Genomic DNA, 27,961 nt, shown 5'->3' with positions numbered 1-27,961 from the left:
TCAAAACATTTTTGTAAACCATGCTGTAATAGGTCAAGATGGCAAATTCAAAATACCTCATCACATAGCACGCAACATCTGACCCAAACTGGTTTTATTCATATTAATCTCACTAGCGTGAACTACTGCTTAGAAAGTTTAGCCTGTGCTAGACTATTAACACAGTAAGTTGATTTAACCACTGAATACTGGTTTTATGTTACAGTCATTAATATTAATTATGGTCAAATGCAGCAGTTCCAATCTGCCTGTGTATTACCTGCTGTGAAGGTAATAACATGCAAACTCGCGTTTACAGTGTAAATTGTTAAACAAAAACTACGTATCATTGATTATTTAGCAGACTGATAAGAAAAGGTGGGTCTGTGAGTTTTATAGAGACCTACAAACCCGCTGTGGCTGAAGTATATCAAAATGCTTCCAAGACTGAGGGCGAACGTGTTCAGTACTAAGTTTAACTGCAAACAGCTAGCAGCATGCTGAGCACCTTGTCCCTGCAGCAGCTATGTATGGTTCACCTTGGACTAATCTTAAAAGTTTTAGTCCTAAGGCTTGTAAGTGAAACAGTGCTCTGAATAGCTGCTCAAGTGGTAACCTGCATTTGAAAACATCTAGAGGAGACAGCTAGTTTATTTTCATATCGGTTATTATATTCCAACCACATAAGTGCAGTCTCCTAACAGAGATAACACAGAACAGTAATTTTTTTTTGTCTATGCATTTGTCTAGCTGTCTCATATTGTAGGTTGGTATTCTGAGAATGTAGCTGAACAATTTGTTTTGCTAAAGACCTCCTTTACAGCACAGCTGTGCTGCCATACCTGTCCAGCAGTCTGTAAAGCAGATTCTACTGGATTCCAGGGCCAAAGTAACATCGGAAAGTGAGCCACGAAATGCAACGGCAGGAACAAGAAATGTTAGAAGGAAAAGTCTCCAGTAACTGATTTAAAAAGTTATTTTGACTGCAGTAAGGGAAACAGGATCTCAGAGGTTAATTTATACGCATCTTGAACTGTTCTTCACTCCAGCGAAACAAAAAGTGAAACATACACCCGCCTTGTCAGCCTGCAGGAGAAGAGGGACAGCACTGAGACTGAAAACGGCATTGCTTCCGAACCCACACAGCACACTGCGGCCCCGGGGGAAACAGAGAGGCAGGCAGAGCCTCCTCACTATCCAGTATTGACAAAAGTAGGTAGCTTTTTCTCACGCCTAAAGAAGTCACTTTGCAACAGAAGGACATCCTTTATAATACGGCTAACTTACCCTTAGTGGAGACTGACATAAAAAGGCGAAGCAGAGGAGACTACTCCATCAATACAGATGCCTGAGCTCTTGAAAGGATAAAATAACGTATTTTCTTCAGCTTTATCTCACCTCTAACAGGTTTAACTCGGATATTTTTTTAACCTCCTATATGGCTTACTTAAAAGCTGTAAGTGCGACCAGGTTGCTGTGACGCAGGCTATACTAACAAGTACACAAAGTCAAATAGTAACCAGAGGGAAAAAAAATAGGCGCCAAACCACTGGCTAAAGGAAACCTGGCAAGTTATCATACATGTCTATGTATGATACCAAGTTTCCATACTTGAAAAAGAAAAAAAAAAAAAGGAGATAATTGCTATAGTTTTTCCCTTCTTTGTATCCAGTTCCTCCGTGCAACCTTGCTGTGGGTTTTAAAGATGCATGCCAAGTTTTGTTCTGGAAAAATTCACGCTACCACATAAACAACTGCTGACTAAACATTAAAAAACGTAACCAACAGTATTCCTCACCTAATCGCGGGATCTCAACTTTTTAGTTCAGCAGTTTGCTCTCCTATAGGACATTCTGCAGCAATTTTAGAGGGTGAAGGTACATTTGAAGTCCTATGTCCTCGTTAAAGAAAATCTGACGGTTTTAAACAAAACACTAGCTCCTGTTCCTCACACCTGTGTGCAAAGAGAAGGGAAGGCACACAGCTTTTCTCTCAACAGGAGGCTTCTCCACTTGTCACTTCTCAAATTCAGCCATATTGCACAGAGGCACCTGCTAAAAAGTCATGGGAAAAGAAAAACAGATGAACTAAAAAGTAGCGGCAACAGAAACATCAGAAATAACTCTGCAATCTCCTGGTGTAATTTCTAGCCCAAACATTAATTGTATTTGTTTTCTAGATTTAGTTTTTTAGGAGCATACATTTTCTCTGCTGTCCTCAGTTAACTAATATAAATTCTGTTGAGAAAATGTGAAATAAAACTGGAAGTGAAATGGTGTACATTTCACCTGCAACACATTATCAGCCTGCAGCAGAAACTCCAACAAATTCAAGTAACATTCCAAAACTACCTGATTATTCCATGATAAACAACTCTTTCAGAATAAGTTTGGGTTTTTTTTTTGTGGGCTTTGTTTTTTTGGTGTTTTGTTTGTGTGTGTCACCCCCCCCTCCAAGCTGTCAATTCAAGGTAATGATTATTATATACTAGACACCCTTAACCAATTCAGTACTAATATGGGTCTTTAAAAATTCTTGACCTGCTCAAAAGAAATATTTTCAAGTGAAAGACTAACACGTCAGGGGCACGAATACAACCTTTCAAAAGCATTTTTTTTCTCCCCAAACTATTTAAAGTACACCAAAAAAAAATCAGTTTTCACACAGAGCAGAAAGCATCACTTACTACACACCGAATTGGTCAAGCTGAAAAAAGAGGCATGATATTCAACACACAAGTCAAAATACATGTTGAGAAGATATTAAACTTTAATCAAATTACAGACCTCTTTGAAGTCTACCATCTTGTCTACACTAGATTTGTTCCAATTTCTTGGGATTTGTTACCTAATGCATTCAAACTTCATGCATTTAATTGACTCCTTAGGCTAGACGAGGCCTTAGAAGCGATCCTTTTAGGTTAGCTCTGAAGCATACTGCCAGGGTATGCTTATATTGTCCTTGCTTTATGTTGTGACCTGTAATTTTGATTAGGCTTCAGTCTCCACTACCAAAAGTGCTATTCGTGATACAAGGTGAATTAAAGTACACTTGGTAACACTCGCTGTCAAACACAATGAAGTCATACGTAGATTTGCAAATGCACTCCTACATAATGCTTAAATTGAGGCTAAGAAAACAAAATTGATAGAATATACTTCAAACACTGCATTTATTACAAAGGTGCATAGAGTTTATGCCATTTCTTTTGAATACTTACATGTAAACTACCAACAACATACAAAGCTAGGTTACAGTATGTAATAAAATCAACAATAATTATCTAGTAATTTCAGTACAACATAATAGTCTACGGTGTTTAATTTCACAAAACATTTCTGAAACAAAGGCACTTACAGAATTACAAAAATGAACATATACTCTTTCAACACTTTACATTTTATATTCCATTCTGCCTCCCCTGCAGCACTGTGGGTAACTAGTTTGATGTGAAGGCAACAGCAACTCGGACTGACACATCAGCAGTGCTTAAACTAAAAGTTTATGGATCAACTTCTCCATCTTTTCTGTAATCATCCCATTCTCTTAACGACACAAAAAACAAGTTTCAACGGGTGCACGGCGACAACTGAATAAAATTTGGTCCTACCCCTTATCGTTAATGATGATTAATATACTAAAAATAAGAAAAGATCTGAGTAAGCGCTCCAATTATGAAGTGAGGTAAGTGGACCCTTTTCTCTTCTTTCAACAAGTTTTGTAACTGAAGTAGTAATCCTGCTAAAGTAGTTCCTTGTATATTAATGATTCATCTCTTCACTTGTATATAGTTATTAGCATATGTTCACTGAACGAAAGGTGTACATTTTCAGGCTCCTTAACCCTATCCCTCATCTCCTCCCACCATACGCTGATGTTCAGGGCAATTTATTTGGTCTGTACATCTACACCAAAACTTCAGATTTGGGGACCTCTGTTATTGCTGCCACCTTTACCTTTCTACTATCTTTTCCTTAGGGCTGATGGCAGATGACTGAGCCAACTTCTCATGAAATTGCAGATTTTTCTTTCATAACCAAAACATAACCCTACTGACACTGCCAGGAGCCATACACTTTGTATCACCAGATGGAGGAAAGAAAGAGCGGGGCAGAGGAACACCCTCATGAAGCCTAACACTAGGACACCTGTGCTCTGAGAGCTGCACGGCAGCGGTACTCACCAGCTGCATCTCGCTGGCCAGACTCCATCCCGGCAGATGGCTAAGAAAGCTGCTGGAATAGTCTCTGCCCTCCTTCTATATGAATAAACACAGAGGGGTAGGATCTATAGCGAGAGAATTATTTCTGCAGTTATTCAGTGCCCTCCCGCACATAAAAATTCCAGATTTCTAGGAAAACATTTCAGTGTCAATACAGGAGATACTGTCCATTTTCGGTTGTTCTCACATAACTCCTGACAGCGTAACAAAGCATTGTCCGATTTCTGGGCTTATAAGGCAGGAAAGAGGAGGAACACACAGATACAGGGTGTACGTGCTCTGTGAGTGCCTCTTGGCACCATTTCATGCTATTAACTTCAACACTCTTGGAGAGGTGTAACAGAAGGGCATGGGTTGTCATGAATCCCAATGCTAAAAACTTTATACAGGTTTCTTCTGAAATGCCCTGAAGACTTTCTTGAAAAAAAAAAAAAAAAATTGGAACAACCCAGAAATAGATTAAAAAATCAGGAAGAGAAATAAGTCTGCCTTTGACAGCAGCAGTTTCCATCAATCATATGAGGTAAAACAATGCCACCATCAATGTTTTTCAAACAGTAATATACCCTAAATAGAATCACATGAAAAACGGCTTAATGGCCTCTCTAGAAAAGTAAATCAGTGTATGAGATATGTCAAAATTATTTCGCTAATTATGTCACAGAGATACATACCACAGACTAGATAGCTCTACTGAGGAATAACAAATTGTATTTCAATGTTAGAAAAGATAAAATTGTAGAGGATACTAAGAAAAAAAATATAATTGTGATTCATTTATCAATAGAAGGTGTATAGAGCCAAAAACCTTGCAAACACCAGTAACAGTCATGAGGATGTCTCAAGAGGCTTCATGACTGCAAGCACTGCCTCCTTGAATATACATTACCTTGTGTGAACAAATCCTACCACTCCTTTCCCTGACTTCTCATTTTCTGCTCAGCTTTATGGGAACGTTGAAGACAGAAGGCAGGTTTAATCTCTACTGTGTTGGGCTGGGATTTCTTATCCCCACCCCTGTATAGTACTTTTCAAATGCAGACTGAGTTTATAAAGATCTGTCATCCTTGGTTCCTGCCGTCTACAGTTCCCACTACAGATAGACAGTGACAAACTCTTAAGCATTTTAAACCCCTGATCTATTTGACACCCCATCTCTGTTGTAAAATAAATTCCTTCCCTTATGATGAGACAGGGCTGAACACTGGCAGGTACTTCTGTGTAACACATGATTAAGGTGCTAATTTTCCTTCCAAACATATAAACAAGACATGACTTAAGTAAGCTTGTCCAATACTACCTGGACAACAAATATTTGTCCAATAATTTTTATGAAGAATTCTCAGGCTTTCAGCTTTTGATCTGTTTGTTCTATTAAGTGGCAGACAGTTTGGTTTTGTTGTTAGTTTCCAGCTATAAATGAAGATGGCCTGAGGAAACACCCAATGAAGGCACAGCTCTTAAGCCTTAAAACTGGGGAAGAAAATAGGAAATTATCAACTCATACTATTTAGCACTGAAAAATGCAACCTGTCCAAACACAATTAAACGTAGTTTGCTATCCTCTACTGAAGGCAAATGTGCTTCAAAAAAGGAAAATTCCCTTTTGAATGGTAAATGAAATGTATTACATTGTAGCTTACCTACAGTAATAATAGTAGCATTAAAACACGCAGAACATACATAACATGTATCAGGTAGTTTCTTGGAGATTAAGTTTTTATGTTTTAATACTGTGCAAAAGATTGCTACAGCTTTGGGTGTTTGATAATGCTCATATTAGACCATTCCTTTCAAAATTATTGCACAGCAAATGTTATTGTGGTTCTTATTTCTGAAGTATTCCTTCTTCATGCTTTTCTCATTGTATATAGAAAAAAAAATATCTCTTTTTGGATTTGCTTGAGGTATACATTAACAACTTCTGCAAGAAAAATACTCCATCCTCATACTCAAAGCATTTAAAAAGAATATAATGAACTAACTTTCATTTTACTTGGACAAAAGATTGCTGTCTTCCAGAAAAATATACTATACTTGCACAGTGTAAACAGCACAAATTATACTTTAAAAAGTTTTGTATGCAGAAGGACAGCAGAAGATCTTTTCAATAGGTGGGTTTCTGAGGATCCACATAAGCAGGGTTGTAAGGCGGCTGGCTGACTGGGTAAGGTGCTCCAGCACCAGCTGCAAAAGCAAAACAAACGAAAAAACAGATTTGTAAAGTTTACATTCTGAATTCTACATCTACACTGGCAACTCTGTTTTGAGCACATAGTTAGGAGGTTCCACTTGCCTAGCATCTTAACTGGACTCGAGATCAGTTTGTGACAACTCGTAATGCATCCACATTTCATAAGTAATATCACAAACACCTTTGTTCTTGTGGGGTTTTTTTGATGCTTGAGTGTACATGTGTATTATGGTAGCCACAAGCACATGGTTAGCCTTAAAGAGAGAATGTAGTTTAAAAAAAAAAAAAAAGGAACGGATCTGCTCGAAACAAATAGCCAGTGGAAGTCAGAGATGAACACACACGAGGATATACCTGATAGTATGTCAGGAAGTGAAAATAAACCACTGGGCAAGAGGACTAGAGAAAGCATCTTAGGATTCCTTCAGGGAGAATGCTTTCCTGGTAAGTGTCACAGAGTTAATTAAAAAATTAAAATAAAAGAGAAAAAAGTATCCCACCACTACCAAGCACGTTAAAGAGTTTGACATATATATACTGGGTGTATATCACTCAGAAGATACCCTATTTTCTAGTATTCTGAGACAAGCTGCTCTCAAGTGGCTTCTTCGTTTTCAGATCTGTCAAATAGCATAAAGTTAGTTCAAACAACACAGCACCTGATCGGATCCCTGAACGTACAAGTGTGGTTATCTTTTGCTGATCTTGTAAAGTGAGTGGGTTTGGCTCCTGTATGACAGAGCAGGTATTCCCTCCCTTGCATGCAAACTAATTAAGAGAATGCCCCTTGGTTAATAAGAAAAATAAAGGAAATAAAGGAAAGAGCTCTCATTTTGAGGCATTTCTCAGGTGGCAATATTTTTCCCAGAAAAAAAGTATTTTAAGAACTAACAAGTCAGCAACAGTTTGAGAAACCAGAGAGCAGGAGAAGCAAGATGACCAGTTTATTGGCTCCCTCGCATGATAAAGATGAAACCAAAGAACTTTGGGATAATCCCATAAAACCCACAGCTTCTTCAGAGATAACAACAGGGCCTGCCAAGTCAGTGTTTTTACAGGTGGGGCTGGATTGCACATTGTTAATGTACAATTTCTAACTGATTTGCAAATGCTTAAGACCATGAACAGCCATTTTATATTTCAGTTGTCACAAGAGAGTTACTTTCTAAGGGCATTATCTACTACCCAGGGCTATACTTTGCTCGTTACTTAGAAGAATGAACAGTGTGGTTTGTAAGAGGGTTTGAAGATCCTAGGACAGGTAACAGTCTAGTTTTGGCCCCTCTGAAGAGCCAGGAGCCATTTGTTCAGAGAATAGCTATTACCAGAAGAAGCAGGAATTAGTAACAACAATAATAAAGGTGCACGAAAACAATGCTGTGAAGGAAGGAAAGCAGAAGAAAAAAAGATTCTGATAATTCTAACTGCTAGTCACCGGCAAACTTGTCTGAAGTCAATCAGAGGTTTGTTATTCTACAAACATAGTGATGAACTACTAGAAAAAGCCACCTGTGTAGAGATTAAAGCATCTAGCAAATACAGTATTAGAAAGGGTATGTAGAAACACTGAACTACTATACCTATGTTAACTGGACTTTGAGTTTAATATGAAATTTCAAATGAATTAGTAAAACGTTCTACTAGATCCACCGACAGTCCCACAAACCACCAAACTTTGTGAATATAGGTCCAGCTACATCTCCTCTTGCAATGCTTAACATCGAAATGGTGATGGGGAAACTTCAGTAATGGTCAACTACAGCATCCACCATCACTTGAACTTTACATATTTGTTTACGTTTACATCAACATAGTCATAGAAAATAAAAAATGTAAATAATACAAGATTGGCTACAACACAACTGTCTCTTTAGCTGTTTAAGAGATGAAGAAACACTCAGTCTTGCCTCACCTGCCACTGTTTCATGATAAGCTGGGGGTCCTGATGGCTGCATGGGATAAGGTGGAGGATACTGTACAGGGTATGGTGCTACTGGCATTCCCGGTTGTGGCTGGATAGCCACAGGCTGATATCCTTGATATGGGGCTACTGGGTAGCTGGGTGGCACTCCTTGTTGTTGGGGATAGGGAGAGTGAACCACTGTAGTGGAAGTAGTGGTGGTCACAACAGCTGCAAACAAGAAAAAAGGAACACGGTTAGTGCTGATGGTTCTAGGAGATCACCTGGGACAGCCAACAACAGTAGAGTAAAAAATATTCTCTCTTAAGATCAGTTTCTTCAAAATCTCTGTAATTTTCTTTTTGAAGGTCCACGAAAGATTTAGAAATGTAGGCCTCAAAATATACTTCCATTGATCTCAGTGGTAATGAGAGCCTTCACACACTGGGAGAGCAGCCAACTTATCTCCTTGTTTCTCAGCCACAGAGAACAAAGAATTTTTTTCTTGAACTCTTCAGGAACCAGGAACTCAGTCCTGGCAGCCAAATTACCTATCATTTGGAATGAGACTGGAAAACCTGCTTATTTTTAAATGTGATCTGCTTTTAAGGATTAAGGTGATAAAGATCTCCTTTATTTGGTAAGGAGCTTCCTACCATGATTGCCCAAATGAGTTTCCTTTTGTATGTTGTCTACACACCAATGCATACATGTGTTAGTACATCTTTCTCCAAATAACAGGTAGAAAGGCAAATATACATTAAGTCATCGATTTTTGTAGGAGCTGACGTTGCATTATTGGTTCACATCTTTTACTGGAATAAGGGAATATTAACACTTTCTAATAAACTGCAATAATTTGTTTTCAAAATTTCCTTCTTCTTTATGCTACAATTATAGGCTTTGCTCAAGATTGTACTGTTGCAGTCCTGGGCCTTTGGTGTATTTTTCAAGTATATTTTTAAGACGACTGGGAAAAATTTATAATTTCATTCTATCCCCTGCTTACCTAAACAAAAAAAAACAAACAGAAGGCAAAACAAACAAACAAAAATCCACACTACAACCCCAGAAACTCCCCAAATGCACACATGGCAGGAGGGGAAAGATAATTTCTAAACACTTAGAAATTATTCCAAAACATCTCTCTGCATCTTCACATTCTAAAGCAGCTTAAATAATTGTATTTAGGTATTGCAACTTCTGTAGCAGAGAGGTAAGGCAAGATTATTTCTCCTTTTATAGGAATACGATTTTCTGGGGTGGGGGGAGGAAAGTCTCGTTCAAAGATGTGAAAAAGATAAATATACAGGTACTTACGGCGTGGTCTTCGACATGCTTTATACAAACAGCAACATGAACAGGTGAGGCATAGAATAATAGTAATTACAATCACCGCACAAACAGTAACTCCAATCGCAACAAGGGTTCCAAAACTGCAAGAAAGATACCACCAGAAGTAGTAAGTCTTTCATACAAATTTATTACTCTTTAACCTAACCTAACGTACTGTACCAAACACATTGCTCCTCCTCCAATCTGCTGCTTTTACTCGTTCATGCATTTGAATAAGAAATTGGAAGAACTGGCCAGTGGAAGCTGACCAATCCCTATCATGGAGCGCACTCCCTTGTGCATGGAACGAACCCAACACGAGTGTTCGGTCCCTCTCATTTTAGTGTGACTGTGATTCTTGATATTTTAGTGCAACTGTGTGTCCCTTTATGTTTTCCAAAAGGTTACCGTGATAAGGTTTCAAAATCACTAGCATGATGACTTAATTTTCCAAGCATTACTTGACTGCTATGAACATACAGGCAGGCATGTCTGAAATGAAGCACTCCAGGCTTCGCAGTGACAGCAAGGTTATTGCACATATAAGACCTCCCAGGCCCAATCTCGGGACAATCTCAGTACCAAGCAGACCCCTCCACGCTGCAGATTCTTGGCATTTGTAAACAGTTGTTTTAGAAGTCACATTTCACATGGCTTGGAAGATCTGAAATTCTGTCAACTTTACAGCAACAGCAAGTATGTTATGCTACATTACAAGAGACAGAAACACTGCCTAAACCACCAAAACCTAGTATGGGAAGGCCAAAGATTAACACCAGCTTTATTTCTGTGATGAGTACCAAATGATGGAGGCAGATGTAAAGCTTCCGGAAACAACTGTTTATAAGTTGTGTTTACCACACAGGGAAGAAAAAGTAACACTGTAAAGCATTAAATGCCCAGTGACAATTCACTTTTAAGTGTTAATTCACATGACCCATTTCCTGCTGTCTGAAATTAATAAAACCCTTCTTCCACAGAAGCCAAAGTCTCCAGCATTCTTATTTCTTAAAAAATGCACCATGTATCAGTTTTGGGAACAATTGCAGGAAGTCAGTTTTAATGAACAACAGGCTCTAAAATAACGAGTAGAGAGCTGGTTTTATATCCATCCTGTTTTTGCTTCTTCACGGAGATTTTGGCTACAGAACTCTATTTTTTTTCCTGCTCAGTTTCCTCTAAACAGCTTTAAACAGAATGACACATCTCCACAACCTCCAGCAATTTTCGCTTGGCTACCAAACATCCATCAAATGTGAAAATTGTTTTTGAGTATCAATGACACTGGAAGGTTAAATTGATGACCAAAAAAAAAAATAAATATGCAAAGTGCTCTATCCCTAGCCCAAATTTGGAAGACTTCACCTCAGTCTTCTAGAGCAACTTAACCCTCAGCAGGCGGGACACTGAATATAAACATTGACAAATAAACCAGGCTCAATTTAAAATGCATTTCCCCCCCTACCCCTCCAAGAGAGGTTCCATCGATTTTATTCTGTTTCTGCAAGAGCTAGAAGAAAAAAGCTTGGGTCAAATCTCTTTCAAGAATCTGAGCAACAATTTTATCTTACTGTAACTGTATCTAACTTGTGCACTGATTTTGTGAAGTACTAAATATAACGCTATGGATTTACGTCTCAAGTTCTAAATCTAATACTGTGGATTGCCTACACAGTCACTGCACCTATGCATTTCCATGGGAAACAGGAAGCAGAAGCTGCTGCAGCCTCCTGAAGTCACAGAAGCCATGTCAGAAACACTGCCAGGAAAGCAAACCAGTGAGTGCAACACAGCTGCAAAATGTAAAGATGGATGCATGCATGCTTTGTCACATTCATTTGCTTGTTTACAGAATGTTTTTCCCATGCTGACTTGCACACACAAGTGCTTTCCTAACCGTGGCGCTTTTAAGTGCTCCTCCCATCCTCCTCACAAGCATTAGTTTCGCTTCAGCACAGTTACGTTCACAGCAAGCTCATCTCCATCCAAAAATCACATTTCTTTCAAGCCTGATATAAAAAAGAAGATACAAATGCAATGTCGGGGAGGATGAGGGGAGGGGTGGGGTGGGAAGAGAGAAGAAAAAAGGGAGATAAACATGCACAATGATACCACATCCTGAAACACAGGCTGCCTCCTGTCCTTGAGGCCAGCAGCAAACATACATCAAGTTAGAACACAAGCTGAATACTTGTGCATGTGGAAATGCATTAGATTTAAGAGCAACCTGTGGATTTGGATTAATTACACAGGGTCCTTACTAGATACTCATCAGATAAATTCATACATACACTGGAGAAGAAAAAGAGAGAAGTCTGTACAATGGATTCATACATTAGGCTTGACCATCTTGATTGCAATGTTCACAAGAAACAGCATGAATGCCTGTGACAAACTATGAACACCTCTAGAAATGGCATGACAACAAACATTAACTGCAATTACTGTTACTTGTGGAGTGCCATCAGCATTTTCCTTCCTCTTGTTCCCACTTCTGTATCAACCCTGAGAAAGTTCTCCCACTAGGGAACTTAACATTTCCATTACACACAATTATTACCAAACAGCATTAGCAGGGACAACAAAGGAAAAGAGTCTTCTAGGTTCTTCCTTGGGCTTTTTCCCCAGTAAAGAAGGAAAAAAGTTTTTTGCTAGTGACCTACGCCAAGGAAAGAAATTCTTGTGTCAAGGAAAGAGATTAGGCCTGACAAAGACAATTAGAATTCTTCACTTCTACCGACAATGAACCTCTTTGAACTTTAGCAAAAGCTGGGCAAAATCAAACAAAGATAAAAAATGGAGAAAACAGACAAAGTGGAGAAACATCTACTCATCATAAATAAGCTATCACAGCAGGAAACTGGCAGAGAGCCCTTATCTTTCATGACCACATTCAGTTCTGATACGACAAGAGAAAAAACAGCACAACCCCACCTGCAGCCAAGATGCAACCAAGATGGCCACCAACAGATAAACGTTGGGCAATTTGAAGCATGGGCTCTACTTACTTGTAATGAAGTTGTCTGCTCGCTGAAGCACATATCTCATTGCCTATTTACTGTCTCTAATAAGGAAAGTGACAAAAGCAAAGCTCAGGGAATAAAACCCCACCATATCCTTATTTTCACCAAGTTGTTAGAGACACCCTGTGCATCTTCATCATTTGTCTGTGTCTCTGCTAAAATGACACAACCACGCGTTGATGGCAATTTTGCACAGATCTTTTAAAGACTAAATGGAGACACGTATTTAAAGTATAGGTGTGTCAGGCATAGACACTTTAAGGTGCGGTTCTGTGTGTGTGTCTGTCTGTGTAAACACTGTGATTCAGTTCTACCCACTGAAGTACCATGTCATCACTACAGACCAAAATTATAAGCCTTCAGAAACAGCCCAGTGAGAGAAACAACAGACAGGAGTTAGCTCTACCCAGAGTTTTCTAAGGAGTGTACACAAGCGGATTACTGCAGGCATTTTTATCACCCAATTTACACCAGAAGCATAATTTTCCTGCCAGTGCTTGGGCTCATGCAGAACTAATGACTTCAAAGAGCAGAAGGTAGCACGACACTTACGAAAACAAAACAGTACGTGCTACCAACTTGCAGTGTGCTGCATCAACACCCTCTTTCAACAGCAGAGCTCTTCAGAAGTACTTTTTTCTAACAATTTCTATTGATAATCAAAACTAGCAATACTCCTTTGGAATATATGAATGGTCAGGCTCTACCTTAATGTAATAATGTCTGTCCTTTCCCTGCATAAGGAGTACTGCCCTGAGCACTTTTTTCTGAACATTCAGTAATATCCCACGAGTAAAACTACTGAAGAAATCCCACTAGTAAAACTACTGAAAAAAGTACAGGAAGGCTACCAGCAATAGACGATGTTACGTAAGTGAGGCCAGAATGGTGCTCAGCATACTTTACTCAGAGAATTGTCTCAGCTTCAGGAGATATGATATTCCAGATATTGTATAAAGACTCTCTTGTGGTGTGCTAACTCCAGAAAGCCTATACTCCTTTCTTAAACAAAACAATTGCGTCATTTAATTGCTTTCACTTTATGAATCTGTTTAAAAGGACTCTGAAAATATGTGGAAAAAATATATTCATATTAAATGATAATTATATGATAATTAAAGGATAATTAATGGTTATGAAATGATTATTACCAACTGCTAGCATTATACATAAATCACAGAATCGTATCATAGAACGGTTAGAGTTGGAAGGGACCTTAAAGACCATCTAGTTCCAAGCCCCCTGCCATGGGCAGGGACACCTCCCACTAGACCAGGCTGCTCAAAGCCTCATCCAACCTGGCCTTGAACACCTCCAGGGATGGGGCAGCCACAGCTTCTCTGGGCAACCTGGGCGAGGGGCTCACCACCCTCACACCAAAGATTTTCTTCCTAATATCCAATCTAAATCTACCCTCTTCCAGTTTAAAACTGTTACTCCTAGTTTTATCGCTACATTCCCTGATCCAGAGTCCCTCTCCAGCGTTCCTGTAGGCCCCCTTTAGGTACTGGAAGGCTGCCATAAGGTCTCCACGGAGCCTTCTCTTCTCCAGGCTGAACAACCCCAACTCTCTCAGTCTGTCCTCATAGCAGAGGTGCTCCAGCCCTCTGATCATCTTCGTGGCCCTCCACTGGACCCGTTCCAACAGGTCCATGTCCTTCTGATGTTGGGGGCTCCAGAGCGGCACACAGTACTCCAGGGGGGATCTCACCAGAGCGGAGTAGAGGGGCTGAATCACCTCCCTCTACCTGCTGGCCACGCTGCTTTTCATGCAGCCCAGGATGCGGTTGGCTTTCTGGGGTGCAAGTGCGCATTGCCGGCTCATGTTGAGCTTCTCGTCTACCAGCACCCCCAAGTCCTTCTCCTCAGGGCTGCTCTCAATCTATTCTCTGCCCAGCCTGGATTTGTGCTTGGGATTGTTCCAACCCATGTGCAGGACCTCACATGTGAAAATCAAAAAGAACAGACATGAGGGATTGTAGCTTAAATATTCTTCCACTGGATGGTTAACGAAGGGAAAAAAAAAAAAAAAATCAAACAAAAACCAAACAAGCAAACCACACCTTACCCCCTACACTCTGCAAACTAACGTCAGAGTGCAGAAGTTAGGGTGATCACAGAACCAGATCAGAACACTCTGCTGGCGTCAGTTTGAACATGGGTTTCCAGACTCCCACATTATATATACCATAGTCTCTAAATAAAGCACACACTGTTACAAACAGCTTGAGCTCATTCACTGCCATTTCCTGATTCTTTCTCTTCACATAAAAGCTAACTTTTGCCAATAATTTAATAGAAAACAAAATTGAGAATAAACCCAAACCTAATGGCCGTTTTACTGCAGCAATGATAAATTGCAACTTCTCATAAAATCCATGGGAAAGTAAATATGAAGAGATGACTCCCTGCCCTTTCCTGCCACCACCTCTCTCCTTCCTTGCCCTACTCCCATTCTACCCCTATTCTCTCACCTTGGGAAAGCACTAAATTGCCAATGTAGTGAGCATTCCTCACAGACTCACCTTACCTTTCAAGTTTTCTAATTATTGAAAACATGTGTCAGTTCACATAAGGGGAGTTATGTGATTAGTGCATGTTCTACCCGCTTTTGGTACTGAACAAGATGCAATGGACTTATTAAAATGTGAGAATAAAACCAGGGATCTAAATAGTACTATTTGCAGAAGTTAATTCTCAAGGCAGTTGTTCATATCAGAGATCTCAATCTTAAACACTGTCAAGTGGAAAAAAATGTAAAATTCTCTGAGTGCATTTAAGGCCTTTTAAAATATCCAGGTTTCAATTCCAGTAACATTTTTAAACCTTCTTAATAGTTTGAATCACTTAAGTTGGAAACATTTTGTAAGCCCTGCTGTAAAGGAAGTTTTTGTATATCTATGCATTCATGACAGTGGGACACACTGCAACTTTTATCTTTAAAGAAGAAAAAATACCCAAACGAACAAGATCACTTAGTTCTGAAAAATTAGTTTAAGAAGCCTATTTATTTCGCAAGTTTTAATCTATTCCAAGATTTGTTCCATGCTACAAGAAACATGTTTGCAGGGTCCTTTCAAAAGCATGGCTGCTTTTAAAAACAAACATTTACAAATACTGAGTTATGGCTGTAACACAGGGTGGTCTGGAAAGACTTCAGAAGATAATTTAGGCCATTTCTAAAAGTCTAAAAAAAATTGACTATAGACATATCATTCCTTACTGCTCCAGAAAAGGACAGAGTTCCCAGAAATGTGTCAGAATGGTAAACTTCCAGACTTGCCCTGACTCAGGTATAAGGCATGACCGAACAAGTCCCCAGACTAAGATGCTTTCCTAAGTCCAACATTTTAGTCACAGCCATACAATGCCACATACCACCTCTAAAGCTTAGCAGGAAAATAAAGAATAATTTTTTTTTTTAAAGAAAAAGCAACAAGACTTCCCATGAGTCTTTCAGAGGGATTAGTTTTTACAACTTTACAGACTTCCTCAGTTTAATATTTTAGCATGGAGATTCAAAACATAAGAACCACTTTGCTAGAGACTCAAAAAAACATTTACTATTACAAAAAAACCAAACTGTTGTGAGGTTAATACTCACAGGAAAACATCAGCATGATTTTAAGCACTTCATAGACTGACCAGCCTATTTTAACACAGCTAAACTAATAACTCCCACTGAAACCCACTAAAACTTCTCACAACTTTCCATAGTTATTTCTGGGTACCCCCAAAAAGAAGGAAAGTTTGCAGCAGAAGCCCCGAAACAATCGCTGGGACACCTCTGCTTACCTGCAATCTAAACAACCCTGAGCTACACCCCCAAAGTCAGGGCAAACCTACATAGCTGAGCGCAGCCCCGTGGTGCCTAGCATCAGCCAAACCAGCTCTGGCATGAGAACCAAGACAAAAGCAACAACAATAACGCCATGGTGAGCCAAGAAGCCCTGCAACTGCAGAAGTGTTGTAGAAAAAGAATGCAAGAGTCTTTTGAGAAAAAGTTTGCTAAATATGCACTGAATGGGGCCTTTTTCTATTTGGTCAAATAGGAAGCTGATGTCGGTTACTTTAAGCCCCAAATAATAAACTTTAATTTAATACACAAAGACCTACTGGAAGTAAGTTAATTACTACTTTTTTTAAGAGACTACCTTCTCAATTTTTTTTAAGTAACATGTAACAGGTTTAGCACAAGTTCTTAAACAGCCTATATGAGAAAGTGGCTGGGAGGGAACTTCCTGGAGTTTGTGGTTTTACTCAGACATCCAACACCCAGATCCAACAGGTTACTATGGAAGATGTATACAAACATCTCTTCTTGGTTTATAAACAGTTCACTTGTACTAAATAAGCCTATTGACATAAGTTCCTTTGTAATGCATACTAAAAATACAATTTCCCAGGGAAGTTTCCCAGGAAATCTACTATTGTACACTTTGTAGACATTTGAGAATAACTGCTATAGGTAACTGGCACATTAAAAATACGCATGCAACAAGATGGGGAACAGTCAGAGCTGCCTCCAGAGGGACTGAAGTCTTTCACCAACACTGCAAGAATTAACACGGCAGTTACATGCAGGTCACAAGACAATTTAAGACAAGTCCATTTGACCCTCAGGATAAAAGCAGCTCTCAAACACAATACAAAGCACTTGCTTCTACAGATGAAAAACAGATTTAAAGTGTTCCTTTAGTGACAAAAAGAGAATGTAGATAGATAACAGGCAGAGATATTTAAGGCAAACAAAGTCAGTCAGTTCCCCTCTTCATGCTGGAGTGCCAATTCAATGATACAGGATGTTACCCCCTGCCCTAATTAAAATTTGGGACCAACATAATGGCAATGGGAAGGATTTTTCTGAAATGGTTAACTGAATTAATGGGACAAGTTTAACAGGAAAAAAAAAAAAAAGTACCACAGAAAACCTCCCCCACATAAACAACTGCACTGCTATTAATTTGCTACTGCCAATACCATACTAATTCTAGAAAGCAGATTTAAGCAACTAATTAGAAACTAACTTGGCTAAAGAGTTAAAGTTTTAAATAAAATTTGAGAAAAAGGACTTTTTCTGGCAAATTGCTACATGGTGCATGACTTGCCAAACCCACTGGAACTGCAATCACAGGAAGTTTAGGCTAAGTTACACCCACCGCCTTTGCTCACCATGTAACCCAGCTCTTACATGAAACACACCTTTTCTCTACCCGCATTACCCATATGTCATCACATACACTGAAGTTAGAAACACTGTGTTCAGACAGGAGCAAAGTTGAAATTAGGTAAATCAATTATCCTATACTACTATGAAGTGACATGCTGCCTCACTCCCCCTCTCTTCAGGAAAAGTATTACTCATCCAGCACAATGAGGACCATCACGGGAAATTTAACACTGCACAAATAAGAACAGACCTCTGCAGCAAAGGTCACATTGGGCCAACCACTACTTCTTTTAAACAGTATTCATCATTAACAAGACCTTCATTAAAAAAGTCACAAAAGTGACTTTGGCAACTGGTTGCCTCCTTAACTTAAAAAAGGACAGGTTTTCAAATTTACACCCCAGTGAAATTGAGAGCTCTGGAGATCATGCTTGCAAACATGGAGAGGACTACCACATTAAAAATGAATGGTAGAAAATATTTTCAATAAAAATAGCCTTGTGAAAAGACCAATCGTGGCACAATTGCAAGTCTTCTGAATTTAGTAATTTGTTCATTTCACAGAAGATACTACAACTGTAATTTTAAAAAGCTAGGCCATTTAAGGACATTCTCCTCCCATAACAATACATCTATTGTCTTCCTCCCATAATACATCTACAACACAATCTGTCGCAAATAGATCTGGCTACACCTCTGGCCGCAGCTATTGCATGGAAGTATATGAAACAGGAGAGCTGGAGCTAGCTTTGGAATCCACATGTTATTTAGTAGTATCTATGAAAGTTTAAACATTCCTGGTCTTTTAACCACATTTTCGAGGAAGGATTCTGTTTCTTAGGCTACAGGACCCTTGTATGTTAAAAATTTAGTGTTTTCAGAGTTACACTGTGTAGAAGCACAGCAAAGACCACAGAGTTAGAAGAGGGAACACTCTACCCTAGTAAGTACATACTGTTAATGAAGTACACACCCACAGAAAAATGAACTCCTGAATGTAATCCAAGTGATTAATCTTGCTGTGTCTTTACAAGTTTAGGCCAGCTTCTCTTGGGTTTTTTGCCATGAAACAGCCTTCAGTAGTTAGAAGAGCATGCTGACCCAGCGATGCACATCTGCCTCTTGAGTCAGGACAGCATTTTTCAATCTCTCCTTCCATCTTGGTTTTAGAGTAAATAGAACTCACAACCATTAAGCCTGCTGCCTGCAGCAGTCAGCTGAGAAATCATTAATGGCAACTCACAACTGCGCTGTCAGCTCTAAGTAGCTTCTTCACTGAGAATACACTGAACATAAAGCCAAATGCTCTACAATGCAAGTTACAATTACAAATTGTGCAAGCTTGTATTTACTTTTCAGACTAGTAAAAAGCATAGAACATATTTTTTAAATAACTTCAAATCCAAATCTCAATTGTTTCTAGACAATAAGCTTACATTCCTTGGTGAGATTAGCCTGTGTCTGAATGCAAGCCTTACAGAATGGGCTCTGCATGCAGTTTAACTAATTTATTACAGAAAATATTGAGGACTGGTACTGGAAAATAAATCCTCTGCTCACTAACTAGCACCTGCTTACATTTCTAGAAGTTCTTTTCCAATGAATCATCTTCCTAATTTATTTTCTTATCATTGGCAACCTATTATAGATGCTGGAGCATCCAAATACATGGTAAAGTGTGAACTGAAGTCCCTGACAGTGATGGGGAGGAGGAGGAGAAATGGGATACAGATCAGCATCACAGTATTTTTTACCTTGTCTATGGAGAAAGCATATGCTTAAAACCATCTAAATTGAGAGACAGCAAATTAGGGTAATTACATCTTCCACAGTTAGAAATGTACTGGTTTTGCCGAGTTATGCACGCAGCAGACTATTGCAGATGCTGCATTTCAGCCAAAGGTAGGCAGAACAACATGGATTTTCTCCATTTCACAGAAGGAGAACCATGTCACAAAAAACACAAACCCCGCATGAGCACATCCTCAGTCTAACAAGGCTGTCCTGTCTCTGCCAGCTGAGGCTTCCCAGGAAGGCTCTCATTCTGTCTCCCTCTTCTCATCGCATAAGGAAGAACCGCCTTTTCTCAAGTATTACTGAATCTGTTACCCAGCCTGCTCTAACTTCAAGGCAGAAATTAATTCAGAAACAGAGTTCAATTAACTGTGTACAAAGACAATTTGAAGTTTTGTTTCCGCTTAGAAAGACTGACATCAGTTGCCCAAACTACATTATTTTCTTCTGTAACTCTGATACAGATGTTCTGAATTGACCCACCTCCTTAAACACTCAATACTTCACAATTAGTTGAACTGTGGATGTGAGTCATCTAATCTCCTTTTCCAGTAAGGGTCACTATTGGAAAATTGGCATACCAAGGCTAAATAACCATGTTACCAATGCAAGTTATGACAACCGTGGTTCCAGTGAATCACTGCTCTGCTTTTTGCACAGCTTCTTTCTATGTACTGCAGAATGAAAGGGGAAAAAACAATTAAATTAACATTACTACTCACAACCCACCTTTGAAACCAGAGCACAGCAGGGGAAAATTCAGTAATCCAATTAAAAGGAAAAAAAGTGAAACACCTCCCAGCAGTAAATCCTTGCCACAATGCATTCACTAGCAGAAACCATAGAGCTAGCACTAGCAGAAGAAATTGTGTAGAAATTTCTTACATGCAAGAAAATAAAGACTCCGACCCAGAAGCTCTGAATGATCTTTTAAGGGTTGATCAACAACGGAAAAAGCCTGAATGTGAGTTAACGCTGACTTTTCTGCTTTTCCTAAAATGCTTACATTTGCTTCTAAATGGAATGTTCTGGGAAGCAGAATGCTCTCAAGTACTTGAAAGTAAATTATTAAGACACTCCAAAGAAATGTCATTTATTGTCTTTAAAACATCCAACAGAAGACTGTAAGACATGAACTGCTTGCACTGTGAACTGCACTGAATAGGGTTGCCCAAAGAGCCTTGCACCCCCTGCCTCAACAGCACTCGATACACAATATTAAATACTGTAACATATTAACATTAAAGGACGCTAATAAAAAGAAACCTACTAAAAAACCTGGTGCTTTGATTGCACTTCTCCAGAAGACCTCAGAATAAACACAGCAAAAAAAGCAAAAGCACAAGCAAACTAAAAACTCCTCAGCTAAACAAGACCAGGAAGAACATACATATCACCCCTAATCCTTCACTAACACTGTCCACAGAATTACAGCATAATTGCGTCAGGAGGTGAGACACCCCAGCTCACTCAGCTCAGCGGCAAGTCCACACGAAGTTTGTGACAAGCCCTCAGAGAGGTGAAATTCTCTTAAAAAGCCACGATTTATGAGCAACGTGCCAGAGTGGTAACTTGAACTAGGAATACGCTCGACGCAAGAATGAGGAACTAAATGCTTTCTGACCCTTCATGCCAGGAAACCATCATCTCTTCCTTGTGTCAAAGGTAGCATTTGCAACTCAAGAGAAAGAACAGGGCACTAAAGAAGCTGTTCTTTGTTGGCTCTCCTCCTGCGTAAAGACTGTTTAAATTGACTGTTTAAAGACTACGCTCATCTTGCTGGAGATATAAAGAAATATCTCAACTGACATCAGCCCTCCTCTCCACACAGTAAAGTATTAAATAAACACAGTCATCAAGAAACGATGTAAAATTAATCTTTTAAAAGAAACTGGCACGAAGCAAGAGGGTGGAGCACACCTTGCAGGCAGAAACCAGGGACAACTCTTCCAGAGGTAATACAGCTTTCTGCTTGGTTAAAACAAATAACAAAACAACAAACAAAACCAAAACCAACACGTACCACATAAAAACCTGGACAAAGTCTGTAATGAAACTGAAACCTACCTGGTGTCCCACTGACTGCAGTCATGTGAAGTCCTACTCACTTTCACTCCTAATGTTTAAACACCCTAAAATCAGGCACCCAAAGTCATTAATCACTTTGGGAAGTTCTGGGGATATGATTTTTTCCTCTGGAGTCACATCCGAGTGGCTTTTCAAGGGTGATATTCCTGTGAATAATTACCACCTTTCTATTAAAATTGCCTAACTAGAAACGAAGTTTGGTGTTAAGTCTAGGCCTTTGGCACCAGGCGTTAGTTTTTCAAAGCTGTAATGTAACTGAAAGGAAAAAGAGAAGTCACTAATGACCCATTTTCTCAAGGTGAGACATCAATGATTCTTTTTAGACGTTCCATAGCTGAAAACAAAGCTAAAGAATGCAACTTAGTTGCCATTTCCTAAATATTTTCTGTCCTTTACAAACACACCCTTGTGAACTGTGGGCCTTGATTACACGTCCTTAAACAATTTTGCATGTTTTTTTGGTTTTGTTTGTTTCTTAAAAGACCATATTCTTTCATTTTCTGTGCTTTTTTATAACTATGGTTGCTGACATGAAAAAAATATATTTAATGCATTCTTTATATTTAACCTTTATTACTTTGGCAGATTCAAGATCTCCGCAGCCCCAAAGATGGGAAACGGAAGGTTTTTTTCCCATATCTTGTGACTAAAAATGCACCAAGAGCGAACAGAAAACAGCAAGATGAGGCTCACGCCTGCTGTACTTGAACCATGCACTTGGAGATAGGCAAGAGAGCTCCCGCAGCCCAGCAGAGAGGAAGGGGCACCCCTCCTCCGGAACACGTGTCATATCACCCCTTTCCTTGTGGGCGACCATTGGGTCAAAAGAGACGGAGGATCCCAGACGTTCCCTTACGCCCACTCGCCCCTACGCCTCCAGCGAGGCTGCCGTCCCACCGCCTGCAGGATGCGGAAAGACGCTCCTATAGGTGACACAAGGCGGGCTGCTCCCCTCCGCCGCGCCAGAGAACGAGCACAGCCCCCAGCGCCCGCCGTCCCACACCCTCCCCGGGAGGCGGGGGCGATGCGGCGGGACGGCGCCTGCCCCGGCTGGCCGAGCCCCCTCCCCAGCCCCGCCGGCCCCACTCACCCCATGCTCGCCGCCGCCGCTCGCCCCACGCCCGCCCCCGCTGGCGTCACGCCGCTCGCCTCGCCCCCTTAAAGGCGTGGCAGCATGGCTGGGGGCTCCTCCTGCCACGGGTTCGAATCCCCCCCCGTCCGGGGTGGCTAGAGGATTAATTATTTAAACGCGTGCAGATGTATCAAATATTCACAGCTTGGAATTAACCCTTCTCCTCTTTGTGGCCTTCCACGCTATGAAAAACAGAAACGTTCTACAGCAGGACTCTTGTCATCACCAATGCGATGCACAGACTTAAAAGAATTTATTTTGCCTGAGACTGTAACAGTTTTTAACCAATATTTCTTGTTCTATGTGCCAGAGATGCTAAAACCAAGGAGACTCTTCAAACAAAAGCAGCCACTATGGACTTAAGCCATCAGTATCGAAGGGTCCAGAGCAAGTGTGCTAATTCCTGTTCAGCAGTGAGGACACAGACTGTTACATACAGGGATCGTTATGGTCTAAACCACAGGATAACACTTCTTTCTCGTGTCTCTGCTTCTTCAGATATTCCAACACGTACACAGAGTTTGAGCGCTGCACATTCTTAACACACAAAAAAGTATTTCTATTTTCCTATTCTATTGGCATGTATTGATTATACAATGAAGAACCTCTAAATAAATATAATTTTAAAAGCTGAGACTTTGCATGGCTTACCTGGGGCCAGAAATGTAATCATCAGCGTCTGAAAAAAACTGCATGTCATTAACGTTGCTTGAGACAGAGGTCCTGTAATTATCAGGGTCTGAAAAAAACTGCATGGAATTCATGTTGCTTGAGTCAGAGGTCCTGTATTAAGAGAATGCATGTCAAAAGTTGAATTTATATTCAAGTACCTGATTAAGTTCCAAATCCTTATGAAAGGTAACGGACACTAAAAAGAGATTAATGTTGTCACCATCAAAGAAAAATTAAATAGGGTAAAAGTATTTGAAAATGCTCAAGAAAACACTACACCAGTTCATGCATCAATTTGTCCACCTCATTGTTCCTATTTTACAGGAAAGTTACATGCATTAACTTAGAAGCCTGACAGAGCCAGATATAGAGCTCAAAGGTCCCTTCGAAAGTTTTTAATCATTGAGCTGTGTATTTTTGTCATTTGATGACAGAATTATAACCTGCTGTATACATTCAGTGTGCCTCCTACCTTCCATCAAGCAGATTACATGGAAATTGTTGTTCTTCATCAAATTTTAAGAACGCGCTAGAGCAACAGTAACGAATCACGCAATTTCCACAGCAGTAGTAGGGACAGGATTTTACAGATTGCGCCTTGCCATGATGATCAATATATGCCTGACAATCCTCACCCAAACCTGAAAGAAGTTAAAATCCAATAGTTAGTAACTAAAGAAATAGTCATATAAAGTCTCCTTCTCATACTGACCAGCCCACCTAGGTTAACATTTAAATACGTTTCAAGTATTTTGGTTAGATTTTACAAAACCAATTATTTCCCTTAGAGTACAGCAAAGGTAAATACTTACTCCTTGCACACAAAGTATCTGGTCTTCATCAACTAGCTCTTCCCAACTTTTCACATATACGTAAAGGACAAAACTGCATGCAAATATACTTATGAGATGCTCTGTCTGGTGACACTCTCTTCACTACCTCTCCTAGTAGCTACCAAATTACTGTAAAGACTCAAAAAGCAATGTGACTAGCCAGATCTGTTAAAAATCCACATAAGCCCTAGGATCAGTTAGAAGAAAATGTTAAATTTTCCTAGATATTTGACTTGATGCGAAAGATGCAACACAACTGCGTTCACGGTAGATTTGGATTTCCATCCAACTTGGTTGTTCTTACTTTGGCTTTGTTCACTTCGCAGAAAATCCTGATCCTCTTAATCCATGGCATAAAACAGAGGCGGCATAAACCAGAGATTCCTAGGACTAAAATCAGTCAAGTGACATCTTCCCACTGCAAGCATCAACTAGTGCAGCTACAATGATAAGGAAAAACTGAGATGTTTGTGTACTAGTATGGGTTTCTTAGGAGACATCCCATGCTTTTCAGCATTGCACTGGGCCGACACATTCCTCAACGTACTAGATGTTGTCTCTCTTTGCCCTCTCAAGCCTGAATGACTGTAACGTAAGAACAGCACATTAAAAGCTTCCAACTGTCACATAAAAATACTTCTCAAAGCTTAAGCAAAAAGCATTTCCTAAGAAGAATCTTTAGCAGGAGTATCATTACAGTTTTCAGTGATAAATGCTGCACTCAGCTGTGTTCTAGTCCCCATTTTCCTTCCTATCACATAAACAAGATCACACCCTATTTTGCTCCTAAACCAGACTCCATTTGAGAAGCTCAAATTACTTCAGGTGCAGCTGCTCAGAGAAAGCAAACAAGAAGAGGCAAAGACAACAAATCATGTTCCCTGAGAAGAAAAGTAAGGGGTATTTCCTGGAGTATTTGAACTCATTTTGCCTTTTGAAAACTCAGTCTTGACTCTCTGGCACTAAGACATACCTGAATATTTCAGACAACATTAAAAAGAAAAAAACCCCAAAATAATGTTCTAAGGGGTTAAATGTGACAGTTCATTAAACACAAGCAAAGAGGACCCTCTGTATCAATACCAATACCCCAGCACTTCTACTACTATGTTTACGCCTCCTTACGCCTGGTTCACCAATTTTTTCTTCTGCAGACATGTAACGCCACCTGACAACTGTCTCCTTCCTGTATCACCAATAAGGAAATGGTAGGTAGCTAAACCGATTCCAAAATACCTTGTGAAATTACAAACAAAACAGACCAACCAACAAAAAAGCTCCCTCCACGTCACAATTGCACTACTGTAGCACAATAAAATAAAGGAAACCAAAGGTGTAGGCCAGTTCTCAGGTGCCAGAGCTCAGCCAACCAAGGCCAAGAACACCAAAAGAGAATAATTTGGCTCTCTACTTTGTTCCTCTCTTCTTCCACGAGCTGTAGCACCCGTGAGACTCTTCCTCAACTGATTTGACTCATCAGCAGATCAACCAGTGGCTTGTGGGACTTTTTTCCCCAGTTGGTTTGCTGTCAGGTTAATAATTTGAATCACCTCAGAACAGGTCCAGTGTACATACACCCAACCCAGCACAAAGCAAGGGCTAAGGGAGGCAGAAATGAGCTCCTGTTTTGGTACACCTGCTACTGAGGGGTCCACCTTATCCTGCAAACAGCAGCCTGACGATTTCACACAATCAATTCCACAGAAACCCTTTATCAAACTGATCGACTTCCACCTTAAGAGCAGAGCTGCTAAACTATTCCCACTGAAAGTCCACAACCATTCCAATAAGAAAACATCTAACTTCCAACGCCATTTATTCAAGGCCAGCTTGCATACAGTTTTACTGCTGTAGCACCATCACCAGCTTAGGAACCCTTTTTCTGGTGCTCACACTTCAAAGTACTTACAGGGAAAACTCTGACCATTTCAGCCATGCTTTAGCTCAGCCCTGACAAAATGTGACCCTTCCTTACTACTCTGACCAAGTTAAATGTCCTCTTGCAGATCCACTAAAGATCCCACTCACCTTTCCTGCACGCATCTGTGCGGAATTTGACCCATCAGATGAAGTGACGCCACTGATGCATACAATACCAAGAGCGCTTCTCCTTTTCTGAGCCTTGACCTACGATCACATCTGCTTTTTCTCATCACATGACAAAGCTAGGGATAACCACATGCTCCATCCTTTAAGCACAATAACAAGATAGCTACAGATAGGGCTGCTGAAAAAAACCCCAATTATCAATGTTAGCATCTGATATGAACTCCATTACCAAATCAGTTTAAATAAGCAGTGCTGTTTATGCAATATCATCACTTAACACTTAAGTATTTATATTACCTTGCCCTAAAAGGCTAAAATTTACTGTGTCAGGGGTAAAAAGGTGAAGGTTTTTAATGAGAGGAACCAAGAGCGACTGGCAGCCACTTTATGGTACATCGTTTCTCCCCCAGGGGTCTTACCTTCGGTTTACCGGCAGACAGCACTCATTAGGCAGGTCCAGGCAGTCATTCCTGAGGCACTAGTTGCTGCTGCCTAACAACGCGCACCGGTATCAACACAAACTTACCTCACTTTCAGCGTAACTTTTCTCCCAGGGAACACAATCTGCCTCCTCCTTCCCCCCCCAACCCCCCCCGCCATGTGGCCATGGGCCCCCCAAATCCCCACGCCCCGGCCTCAGCGTCGGCCCTCGCTCCACCGTTCGCCGGCAGTTGGGCTGAGGAGTCCCTGCTCGAAGCCAGGGCTCCCCAGCGCCGGGGGCTTCGGTAGGGCCTTCCCGGGGGACGCAGCCCCGGAGGAGGCCGGCAGGAACCCCCAAAGCCGCCTCAGAAAGCGCCGCCGGACCCCGCAAACCCTCCTTGAGGGCCGGGACATCCCCCACCCCTCAGCCGCCGCCCCGCGCTCACCGGCCGCCGCAGAGGAAGCCGAGGGCGCCACGCCGCAAGAGGACGGCCACTGCTCCCCGGAGCGGGCGGGGGCCGGCCGGGCGGCGGGAGGAGCGGCGGCGGGGCGGGGCGGGGAGCACAAGAAAGAGCGGGAAAGCGCCGCCCCGAGCCGCGCTGCGGCCTGCCATGAGGCCGGCTCTGTGCTCTGGTGTACCCTGGGACCTGTGCTGCGACCTCACCACGGTCAGGCTGGCACCTCAGGTGGAACCCTTGCGCGCTGCTTGTAGAGTAGCTAAAGGGCATTCCCTGCTGCCCAGTTCGGGGTCCTGTTCACAGAATGACAGGAGGGTATGGGTTGGAAGGGACCTCTGGAGATCATCTAATCCAGCCCCCCTGCCAAAGCAGCTTCACCCAGAGCAGGGTGCCCAGGAACGCTTCCAGGCGGGTTTGGAATATCTCCAGAGAAGGAGACTCCACCACCTCTCTGCGCAGCCTGTGCCAGTGCCCTGGCACTCTCAAAGTAAAGAAGTTTTTTCTCACGTGGAGGTGGAATTTCCCGTGCTCCAGTTTGTGCCCGTTGCCCCTTGTCCTGTCGCTGGGCAACACTGAAAAGAGTCTGGCCCATTCCTCTGGACACCCGCCCTTTAGATACTGATAAGCATTGATGAGATCCCCCCTCAGTCTTCTCCAGGCTAAACAGACTCAGATGTCTCTCAGCCTTTCCT

At 40.9% G+C, this 27,961-nt stretch overlaps 1 protein-coding gene across 4 annotated transcripts; it reads right to left on the bottom strand.

Annotated features, from left to right (window-relative positions):
- Positions 1–2,724: 2,724 nt before the first annotated feature.
- SHISA5 (shisa family member 5) lies at positions 2,725–27,329 on the bottom strand. 4 transcript variants are annotated; one of them, XM_054215859.1, is made up of 6 exons: positions 27,258–27,329; positions 23,982–24,150; positions 23,489–23,620; positions 9,616–9,731; positions 8,308–8,526; positions 2,725–6,388 (listed from the first exon to the last, which is right to left on the bottom strand). In XM_054215859.1, the coding sequence occupies exons 3-6, from the start codon at positions 23,599–23,601 to the stop codon at positions 6,309–6,311; spliced, it is 528 nt and encodes a 175-aa protein (XP_054071834.1). In that variant the 5' UTR covers positions 23,602–23,620; positions 23,982–24,150; positions 27,258–27,329; the 3' UTR covers positions 2,725–6,308. The 4 variants fall into 4 exon arrangements, with proteins under 4 accessions (XP_054071834.1, XP_054071833.1, XP_054071836.1 ...); XM_054215858.1 differs by lacking the exon at positions 27,258–27,329 and adding an exon at positions 26,811–26,883; XM_054215861.1 differs by lacking the exon at positions 27,258–27,329 and adding an exon at positions 26,371–26,389.
- Between the last annotated feature and the right edge of the window lie 632 nt (positions 27,330–27,961).

Source organism: Rissa tridactyla, chromosome 10 (genome assembly GCF_028500815.1).
Source record: "Rissa tridactyla isolate bRisTri1 chromosome 10, bRisTri1.patW.cur.20221130, whole genome shotgun sequence".
NCBI lineage: Eukaryota > Metazoa > Chordata > Aves > Charadriiformes > Laridae > Rissa > Rissa tridactyla.
The sequence above is the reverse complement of the archived record's forward strand: the minus strand, read 5'-3'. Positions and strand labels throughout refer to the sequence as shown.